This window comes from Nomascus leucogenys, chromosome 23 (genome assembly GCF_006542625.1).
Source record: "Nomascus leucogenys isolate Asia chromosome 23, Asia_NLE_v1, whole genome shotgun sequence".
Lineage (NCBI taxonomy): Eukaryota > Metazoa > Chordata > Mammalia > Primates > Hylobatidae > Nomascus > Nomascus leucogenys.
This window is the reverse complement of record NC_044403.1, coordinates 24,784,279-24,795,332: the sequence shown is the minus strand read 5'-3', so window position 1 is coordinate 24,795,332 and position 11,054 is coordinate 24,784,279. Positions and strand designations below refer to the sequence as shown.

General features: G+C 40.5%; 1 protein-coding gene across 3 annotated transcripts; it reads right to left on the bottom strand.

The window, feature by feature from the left end:
* Nucleotides 1-318: 318 nt before the first annotated feature.
* Nucleotides 319-9,840, bottom strand: C3AR1 (complement C3a receptor 1). Of its 3 annotated transcripts, none has more exons than XM_003265438.4 (2): nucleotides 9,705-9,840; nucleotides 319-3,646 (listed from the first exon to the last, which is right to left on the bottom strand). In XM_003265438.4, exon 2 carries the CDS (start codon nucleotides 3,634-3,636, stop codon nucleotides 2,188-2,190), a length of 1,449 nt encoding a protein of 482 aa, XP_003265486.2. In that variant the 5' UTR covers nucleotides 3,637-3,646; nucleotides 9,705-9,840; the 3' UTR covers nucleotides 319-2,187. The 3 variants fall into 3 exon arrangements, with proteins under 3 accessions (XP_003265486.2, XP_003265487.2, XP_012357845.2); XM_003265439.4 differs by having other exon boundaries at nucleotides 9,648-9,786; XM_012502391.2 differs by having other exon boundaries at nucleotides 319-3,643; nucleotides 9,705-9,780.
* Between the last annotated feature and the right edge of the window lie 1,214 nt (nucleotides 9,841-11,054).

The following is an 11,054-nucleotide window of genomic DNA, read 5'->3' as shown; positions in this document are numbered from 1 at the left end:
GAATTTCTTCAGAATACATTTCCAAAGTAAATGGAAAAGAAAAGGAGTCCAGAAATGCTGATTACTCGTTGTACATTAAATCTTTATAACTGTGTCAAGATTATTCACCTTGATATCCTATACACTAACCCCAGGAGTTTAGGTCTTATTCCCAGGGTCTTACGGGATGTGCTGGGGTTTCTGGAAGCCTGGCTAATTGCTATTATAGCAAGTCTGTAGTCACTCACTAGGAGATTTATTTGCTGCGTATTTAGAGATTGTGATATATTCTGAATGTGAAACAAAAGGATTCATAAATCTCTGAGCCTTGCAAGGACCCATGAGAAAAAAAAGCATTCATATCAAATATATAAGCAAATTAATATATAAGCTGGAAAGGTAGCACTTCATATCTTATGTCAGACATTCTTCACAACTGAAAGAATTCCTAGTGATTTGTAATTTTTCTGCATATACTTTATAAAAAATCTGTAGTCCAGACCCTCACCTCAACCATTGAACAGATAATGTCTTGCAAGTCTAAAACACATCTCATTTTCTGTTTTTAGACCCACATCATTGTATTTGGTTTAGATGAGGCCATGTTGTGATACAAACAAGCCTGAAATTTCAGACGTTAAACATTTATATACACAGAAAAATGAGAAGGTGGTAGGGAGTTAGGTAATTTTGTTTTAAATGAAAGAGGGACAGAAGGAAAGCTATATAAATGGTTGGAGTGTATAGACAAAGTAGAAGAAAAATATGTGGTCATGAATGAATTAAAATATGGTTATTAATGAATGTTGGGATGCTGGATAAACAAAAATATGGGGTGCTTGGATAAACATCTTTATCTTTCAAAACAAGAAGTCATTTTATGTCTCCAGAAAAGAGCAGCATAAGCACATGATTTAGAAACATCATGATAATTATCAAAGGAAACATCTAAAATTGTGCAAGGGTTATCTCTGGGAAATGAGAGCGGGAGGAGGGAACTTCTGGGCACAGTGAAGTAGGAGACCTCGTATTTCATTATATACCTTCTTAAATTCTTTAAAAACTATGTGCATGTATTACTTTGGCAAAGAAAAGGATTTAAAAAACCCAGAAGATATATTTGGTAATTTTGGCATGAAAGTTGCCTGTCGTCATGTTTTAAAATGTGATGGCAAGCCTGGTAGGGTAGTCAGTTGCAGAGAGTAGAAGTGCTGCTCCATCCTCCACCCTCTTTCTCCTTCCACTTGAAATACTTTCTTAGAAAGTATTCATTTGGAGCAAGAGGAAAGGAGTAACTAGAATCTTATGAAATTAGAGGTTGTTTGAGGCACAAAGTCTGATGTGGAAGATTTGGAGGCTGGGCAGTAATAAGGAAATTAAGGAGCTTAAGAAGAGGAGTGGAAAATAGGTGCCCAACCGGTAGGCAGTTACAATAAACAGAACGCCCCAAACCACAGCTTTCACAACATTTCATGAGTCAGTTTTTAGATGTGTTAGTCTGTTTTCACGCAATAGATGCTTATTTAGTTGTAATAGTGGAAACTCTATGTAATAGTGGAAATTTCTATGTCCTATACCCAGGGGTGTTCCCAGGGACAGGCATCATTGCATAACACTATGCTCCAGACTCAGTCTCATGGCTTCTTGTCTTCACAGGCATTTTCTTTTTGCACTTTCTTTTAATTTAAAACCATCAACACCACACGACAACAAAGCAGTAGAATATATGATCATCTTTCACTCACGTAGGAGAATAAGAAATGGTTTTAAATGGAATCTGGAAGACTTAGACAATGCTAAGGAAAAATTTAATGATGGAAACATCGACAAATATTTAACATCAAACATTTAAAAACAGAGTAGATTCTCTTATTTCACATAGCTTAGTTTGAGATAGAAAGAGAACTAATTTTTACAATTATTCTTACATTTGGCATTAATCAGAAAAGAGGGTTTGTTAAGTGCCCTTGCTGGGTCCCAACCCCCAGAGATTCCAATTCAGCAAGTCTGGGATGCGGCTTGAGAATCTGCATTTCTAACAAGTTTCTAGGTGATGCTGACGCCAATAGTCTGTGTACCCTTTGAGAACCACCGGATTGATTCTTTGACAGTTTTTGAAGTCTGCCACTCACCATATCACTTCATCCTCTTAGAAACTTTCACTATGTGATTGCCTAAGCACCCCTGCTTGTTGGCTGCTCCACATTTTCACACAGTTGTACTATTTCTTTCTGAAAAGACATTGTTTGAGGAACAGTGGGTAGAATGTGTGAGCTCCTCACTGAAGGCTGCCTCCAGAATGCCTTGAATGGACTGCCTTGCTTTCTTCCTAAAATCTTTCCCCAAGAGGGCATAAAGGAAGGGATTAAAGCAACTATTGGCAGATGCTAGAGCAGTGGATACATGATCCCAGGACATCAGAGTTTTCCCCAAGGGAGTTTCTGGGTCAATAAGCAATGACAGGACTCCAAAAATGTGGTATGGAGTCCAGCAGACAAGAAAGACAGCCACCACCACCACGGCCACTCGAAAGGTTTTGCTCTGAGACTTGGCGAAGCGGCCCCTTTGCATTCGGAAGACAATGAAGCTATAACAGGCTATCATGATAACAGAGGGCAGCAGGAAACCCACCACTAGCCTAGTGATCGTTATTGCCACGAGGGGTGTTGGCACTTGATTGTCATCTGTGAATTGGCCTAAATCGTAATAATCCTGGAAATCTTGTGGTAGCTCAGACTCGTAGAAGGAATTGCTAGAAGTGCTAGGGAACAGCTTTAAATGAGTAGAGAGAAAAGCATCAGAGTTATCCAGTGGGCTAGTTTCATGATCTTCAATAGAAAACTCACTGGGGATTTTAGGTGAGACCACATCAGCAGGTTTAAATACATTAGAATACAGATTTTGACTTGTTAACCTAGCAGAATCCCTAGGGAGTGAATCTGCAGAAGGTCTTTGAAATGTTTTAGGTTGGAAGACAGTGGGGACTGTCCAAGGATGATCATTTGTTTGGAAAGAGGAAGGATCTAACCTATCATTCATTTCTCCAGGCAGCTGAACAATGTTTTCAAGAGACCTGTTTTCTAGTGGATCTCCATAAAAGTCTGGATAATCTAATGAGCTGGAGAGACCAAATTTGTAGCCACATCTATCATGGTTGTCTGTAGTGAAGATTTCCCGGTACACGAACATGGGTATGCACATCACAAAAGCCAACACCCAGATACATCCACAGATAGAGCAGGCTGTCCCTACATTGCGATGATTCTGACACCAGATTGGCTTGAATACCACAAGACAGCGGTCCAGGCTAATGGCAGTAAGCAGGAAGACACTGGCAAACATGTTGAGGACAATGATGGAGGGGATGAGCTTGCATAGGAACCTGCCATATGGCCACTGTCCCTGGAGAGCCAAGTGAGCCAGCGAGAAGGGCAAGGAGAGGCAGCAGAGAAGGTCCGCCAAGGTGAGGTGGAGGAACCAAACTGTGTTCACTGTCCGCTGCATCTTCAGGCCAGCCACCCACAGCACCAGCCCATTGCCTGGCAATCCCAGTAAAAAAGTAAGGCTGAGAATGACCATGGAGAGAATTACTGGGGGCTTATTCCATGGCTGTGAGAGAAGGTCAGTTGAATTGGTCTCAGCAGAGAAAGACGCCATTGCTAAACTTCTGCAAAAAGACGAAAAAAATGTTAAAACGAACAGTATCTTTTTGAAAATGCACACATATTCTTAGGATTCTAATCTTCCCACATAAAGATGTGGGATCATGAAACCAGAAGGTCCTCACGCTGTTTTAGTTTGCCTTCCTTCACCTCACACTGGACCACACAAAAGCATTCTCTGATAGACAATTGTATTTATTTATTAATTTATTAATTATTTTTCAGACAGACTCTTCCTCTGTCACCCAGGCTGGAGTGCAGTGGATTGATTTCAGCTCACTGTAAGCTCCGCCTCCCGGGTTCAAGCGATTCTCCTGCCTCAGCCTCCAGAGTAGCTGGGATTACAGGTGTGCACCACCACGCCTGGCTAATTTTTGTATTTTTAGTAGAGACGGGGTTTTGCCATGTTGGCCAGGCTGGTCTTGAACTCCTGACCTCAGGTGATCTGCCTACCTTGGCCTCCCAAAGTGCTGGGATTATAGGCATGAACCACCATGCCCATCCTATGACAGACAATTTAAAATCTACTGTATTGATTTATGTGTGTATCAAAATCACAGCCTCATCTGGAAGTCCATATTAGTGTAAATTTCTCCTCTTTCTTGTACTTTCAATCTTGGTTTTTCCACTGGCTCCTTTCCTCACCCAATGTGTTTAAAAATAAACAAATAAGCTAAATAAGTAAACAAACAAAAATATCTAGACTGGAGGTCTCCAACCTGAGGTCATGAAGGGGTTTTAGGAAGTTCCATCACCACCTAAAATGATATGCAAAACTTCAACTTTACATATTCTCATTGCTCCGAGGGCAGAAGCTTCATCCACTCTCCCTATCAGATTTTCAGAGGACTCGCCACCACAGAAAGAGGTACTCTAGTCTCAGCAATGTCTTTTAGATACAACTCCATCTCCTTTTGCTATCAAATTTTCCAAGAGTTGTTGGCCCTCTGCATTGACTTCCTCACTACCTATCATTTCTTTCTTATTTATTTGTGTTTTATGACCATAACTTGGGAAAACAGCTTTATTATTACAAAAGCAAAAAATATGCATGAAGAAAATTGGAAAATATAGACAAACAAAAAAGAAAATAAAAATATACTCACTAGTCAGTGATTATTATTTTAGCACCTGAATTTATATCCTCTTGACCTTTTTTTATGTGTGTGTGTGTGTGTGTGCATTTATGTATACATATGTGTATCTTTAGTCAGCAGGGGCTATGATGGCTAGAAGCCTTATAATACGTGGGACAGTGCTTTATTAATTAATTATTATTATTATTATTTGAGACAGAATCTCCCTCCGGCATTCAGGCTGGAGTGCAGTGATACAGTCTTGGTTCACTGCAGCCTCCGCCTCCCAGGTTCAACAATTATCGTGCCTCAGCCTCCTGAGTAGCTGGGACTGCAGTTGCCCGCCAACATACCAGCTAATTTTTGTATTTTTAGCAGAGACAGGGTTTTGCCATGTTGGCCAGGCTACTCTTGAACTGCTAGGCTCGAGTGATCCTCCCCCGTCTCCCTCCCAAAGTGCTGGGATTACAGGTGCGAGCCACCACGCCTGGCCCTAACAAAAAAATTTTAATTGCCAAATACACGTATCATAACATTTACCATCTTAACTGTTTTTAAGTACACAGTTCAGTAGTGTTTACCATATTCACATTGTTGTACAACCAATTTTCAGAACTTTTTCATCTTACAAAACTGAAAATGTACTCATGAAAGAATTCCCCATTTTCTCCTTTTCTCAGCCCCTGGCAACCACCATTCTACTTTCAATTTCTATGAATTTGACTACTTTAGATATCTGATCTAAGTGGAATCATACAGTATTTGTCTTTTTGTGTCTGGTGTATTTCACTTAGCATAATGTCTTTAAGCTTCCTCCGTGTTGTGGCATGGGTCAGAATTTTCTTTCTTTTTAAGGCTGAATAATATTCCATTGTAGGTATATACCTCATTTTGTTTATCCAGTCATTCGACAGAGGACATTTGGATTGCTTTTACCTTTTGACTATTGTGAATTATGCATCTATGAACATGGGTGTAAATACATATTTTTAATAAAATTTTTTTTTTCAATTAGCAGTCTCCACATTACACAATATGTACCATAAGGAATGCCTGACCTTTATCTGTTTTGTTTCTGTTTGTAAAGATGGGGTCTTGCTATGTTGCTCAGGCTGGTCTCCAACTCCTGGGCTCTAGTGATTCTTCCTCGGCCTCCCGAAGTGCTGAGATTACAGGCACGAACCACCATGCCCCCCCTTTTATATGATTATTTTTCAACTGTCCCTAAGATATCTTTTATAGCTGGCTTGTCCACAGCAATATCTATTTCAGATCGCACTTTCTTCTTAAGTCTCTTAATTTAGCATAATTTCTCTTTTTCAAGGATACTGGTTTGTTTTGGGGCCTACGCCTACTGTTCTGAACACTAACTTCTTTTTTTCTTTTTTTTTTTTTTTGAGACGGAGTTTTGCTCTTGTTGCCCAGGCTGGAGTGCAGTGGCGCGATCTTGGCTCACTGCAACCTCCTCCTCCCGGGTTCAAGCGATTCTCCTGCCTCAGCCTCCCAGTAGCTGGGATTACAGGCATGCGCCACCATGCCTGGCTAATTTTGTTTTGTATTTTTAGTAAAGACAGGGTTTCTCCACGTTGGCCAGGATGATCTTGATCTCCTGACCTCAGGTGATCCGCCCGCCTCGGCCTCCCAAAGTATTGGGATTACAGGCATGAGCCACCGCGCCTGGCCCTTTTTTTTTTTTTTGAGATGGAGTCTCTCTCTGTCTCCCAGGCTGGAGTGCAATGGTGCGATCTCGGCTCACTACAGCCTCCGCCTCCCGGGTTTAAGCGATTCTCCTGCCTCAGCCTCCCGAGGAGCTGGGATTACAGGCGTGTACCACCACGCCCAGCTAATTTTTGTATTTTTAGTAGAGATGAGGTTTCACCATGTTGGCCAGCATGATCTTGATCTCCTGACCTCGTGATCCGCCCGCCTCGGCCTCCCAAAGTGCTGGGATTACAAATGTGAGCCACCGGGCCTGGCCAGCCACCAACTTCTTAATTCTTTGTAATGTATTCTGCTTCCATAATTCTGCTAAAATTACTTCTAAAAACCAAATCCGAACGTTTCTCAGCCACCTTCCACAATATGTGTCATTAGATACACTGACTTCTTAACACTCTCTTCTCTTGGCCTCTGTAATATTACCTTCCCCTAATTCTGAACATGCTCGTAAATGTACCCTGTTTTATAGCTTTCCTGAACAATTCACTATTCCAACTTAATGCCATTTTCCATTCCATGGCTAATGCTGTTTACTTCTATCTGGAATTGTGCCCTTCACCAGGTCTTCAGCTTCTTAATTTGTGTGTGTGTGTGTGTGTGTGCATGTTTGAACCTTTTTTTCATATTCTATATGCAATGACACATTTTATCTTGTACAATAATTGTAATGGCTGTCTAATCTATTATTCTGGATTTAAACTTTATGATGGTTAAAAGGAGTCTTATTCATAAATGCTCGTTTCACATAATTTAACACAATGCCTTATGAGACACCAAGGTTAAAGATTATGTGGACAGGCTGGGTGCAGTGGCTCATGCCTGTAATCCCAGCACTTTGGGGGGCCGAGGGGAACAGATCGCTTGGGGCCAGGAGTTCAAGACCAGCCTGGCCAACATGGCAAAATCCCATCTCTATCAAAAATACAAAAATTAGCTGGGTGTGGTAGCTCACACTTGTAATCCCAGCTACTTGGGAGGCTGAGGCACGAGAATAGCTTGAACTGGAGAGGTGGAGGTTGCAGTGAGCTGAGATTGCACCACTGCACTCCAGCCTGCATGACAAAGCGACTCTGTCTCAAAAAAAAAAAGAAAAAGAAAAAAAATTACTTGAATAGATGGATGCCCATTTTGGGGGTTGACTTTTTTTTTCTTTTGCAATTACATCTAAAATTCTAATTTGTATCCATGTAATCCTTACCCAGGCCTCTTCCTTAATTCCCATGCTGTCCCTTTTAACTTTCTTTTTGTGAAATTCCTAATTTTTACTGGATAAAATTACATTTTACATTTTATAGAGGCTCAAAATATTTTTGTGACTTGAAAGTAGTTCTGCTGAGTCAACCAAATATTGCCATAGGGCCTCATATGATTAGCAGAAGTTAAAATAGCGAGTCAACAAAATAATAAAAAAGAAGACGTGGGCTGGGCACAGTGGCTCATGCCTGTTATCCCAGCACTTTGGGAAGCCAAGGCAGGCGGATCACCTGAGGCCAGGAGTTTGAGACCAGGCTGTCCAACATGGAGAAACTCTGTCTCTACTAAAAATACAAAATTAGCTGGGCATGGTGGCGCATGCCTGTAATCCCAGCTACTCAAGAGGCTGAGGCAGGAGAATCACTTGAACCTGGGAGGCAGAGGTTGTGGTGAGCTGAGGTCGCATCGCTACACTGGAGTGTAGTGGGCAACAAAAGCGAAACTCCATCTCAAAAAAAAAAAAAAAAAGAAGAAGAAATTATTCTCATTCCCCTTTCCATGGCCTTGTCTACTCAGATATTTAAATACTATCAGGTTACCCCCCTAAAATATTGAGAGAAGAATAGAGTCATAGGATGCTAGGACTGAAAGAAAACTTGGTAATCATCTCTCCTCTCCTCATTTTGTTGTTGTTGTTGTTTGTTTGTTTGTAGAGATAGGGTCTCGCTATGTTGCCCAGGCTGCTCTCAAACTCCTGGACTCAAGCAATCCTCCCATGTTGGCCTCACAGTGTGCTGGGGTTACAGACGTGAGCCACTGTGCCCAGCCTACGTTTTCTCTGCTTTTATTTCTTGAGTTTGACAGTGAAACTCAGCAAATTAGATTACAATCATATAATCATTACTAGGGAGGTTCTTGGATTTCAGGTCTGATGACAGTTAGGCAAATGCTGTTTTTACTACCAAAAAAAAATCACATAAAAAAAAAGATACATGGTATTGCTAATAAAGGGGAAGCTGCCGAGAACTGCATGAACTGACGTAGCAGGGACTGCAAACAGCAAAATTTCAGTAAAAACAGAGTTACCTGTCATGAGCTCTATGTTAAATATTGTATATTATCTGTTTTGAAATGAAAGTATGTATGAGTCAGGGATTAAAAGTCCTTCAGAACAAGGCCAGGTGTGGTGGCTCACGCCTGTAATCCCAGCACTTTGAGAGGCTGAGGCGGGCAGATCACCTGAGGTCAGGAGTTCGAGACCAACTTGGCCAGCATGGTGGAACCCTGTCTCTACTAAAAATACAAAAAACTTTAACTGGGTGTGGTAGCACATGCCTGTAATCCCAGCTACTCAGGAGGCTGAGGCAGGAGAATCGCTTGAACCTGGGAGGCGGAGGTTGCAGTGAGCTGAGATTGCGCTACTGTACTCCAGCCTGGGCAGCAGAGTGAGACTCTGTCTCAAAAAAAAAAAAAAAAAGTCCTGCAGAACAAGATTACTTTTTACATTTCTTCAAGTTAATTTGGCTAAAAAGTACCATACCTTTATGTGTTTAAGGTTAGTAGAGGATTAAAAAAATTATTACTAAGCTGACCAGCAGTAATTTAAAGGTAATTAATAGCTTGAAACTGAAATTCCACTATGATAGAGAAAGAAAAGTGGACCCCAGAATCAAATTGTAGTAATAGGATAACAGTCAGTAGCAATAAGGAATGGGCAAAAGAATAAAAAAAAGAAAGGAAATGGAAAGGGAAAAAAAGTGCAATCAATGATTTGAAAAACAAATTAATGCGGACAGCTGGAATCAAAGTTCAGCGTCAAATACATAGCCAATTCAAAGAGAGGAAAGGAATGACATAAAAATTCACTATTAATTCCACTATGAAAATATTAAAAGCAAAGACAAATGGAATGTGGAATATTTAGAAAAAGGAAGTTGGACATAGAGATAAGACAAAATAATTCAAAGTCGGAGAAGGAATAGGGGACATAGAAGATAATGACCCTCAAACTCATTACCTATAATGAGCAAAACAGGCTAAGCACAAGTCATCAGGTGGATCTAGGTTTTCTTACCAAAAAACTGAGACAGTAGCTGAAGGCTTCAGCAACTGGATGTCTCCACGAGTCCTGTCTGGTCCCCACACTTGGCCACAGTGAAGTCATGAAGTATGGCAAGAAAATTTGCTGAGCTTTCTCTTCTTCTGTTCTCTCTCTGTTTCCGGCAATAAATTAAGCCTTATGCTCTAGACCACTATCTGACCTCACAGGAAGGGTTTCAAAGTGAGTCATTTCTAGATGGCTTAGAAAGACAAAGCAGGAAAACAGAAGTAGGAGGTTATAATCCTGAGACATTTTCTGCAGCACACAGAATGGTTAGAGAGAGGGTACCTCTGTACATAGGGTTCAACTTTATAGGTTTTGTTTAGAAATGAAAAAAAATGACTCTACGAGATATGAGGGTTAGAGTGGGGAGTGGTTGGGGAGGAATGACCTGAATAAACTCATTTAATTAATCTCAAATAACATATCTTAACTGCTTGATATATGTGAAAAACGGTGCCATGCCAAAATCAGGATGAATTAAGCTATATTCTAATCTCCAGAGATTCACAATCGAGTGGGAATATGTACCCATACACATACACACAAAGCTGTAATACAACCTAGGCTGTAATAACAGAAGTAACAATAGATGTAAAATAATAGAACACTCTAGGCAGGGGTATATATAACCCAGGGCAATCTAGGAGAGTCTTAAGATAGAAATAAGATGTGGGCAAGTCCTTAAGTACCTGTAGGAATTCTCGAGACAGAAAAAGGTGAAAAGCTGCTTGGGCTATAAGTGGAGCCTAGTCAAAGGCAGGCAGGTGGGAGAGGGCAGGTAGGTGGGGAGGTAGGTGGGAGAGCTTAGTGGTCACTGGAGAACAGGCTGGAGTCTAGGTGCTGTTTCATCAGGAAGGAGTACAGAAGACTGAAGGTAATTCCTGCTTAATGAATACTATGCTGTAAATAATTCTTATATTATTCTTTTAGATATATGCATATAATCTTTTAGATATATGCATATAAAATAAAGTTGATTTGGGTCAAATGTATTTGAACACTGTTGTCTGTGATATAGGCTTCTGTCTATATTAATCAACTTGTCCAAACCATAATATCTGCTCCTCTGCTTGTTTGCAGTCAAGTCACCACGGAATATTTTTGAGGCAGAAAGACCAGAAGAAAAATGCCAAGAGTTGAGTAGTATTTATTAGTTTATCTCCATTGTCATCATCTAATTACAAAAATAGAACATACTTTGTTCTAGAAGAGATCAATTAAAATAATAACAGCAGTATAATGGGTAAAAAAAATGAAAGATTTTCTTTTCAATTCCACTGCCCGAAGTAACTATTTTTAATAGGTTAGTGTTCATTCTTC

Coding starts and splice junctions, on each gene's coding strand:
- C3AR1 (XM_003265438.4), bottom strand. CDS start 3,636: ATGGCGTCTTTCTCTGCTGAGACCAATTCAACTGACCTTCTCTCACAG.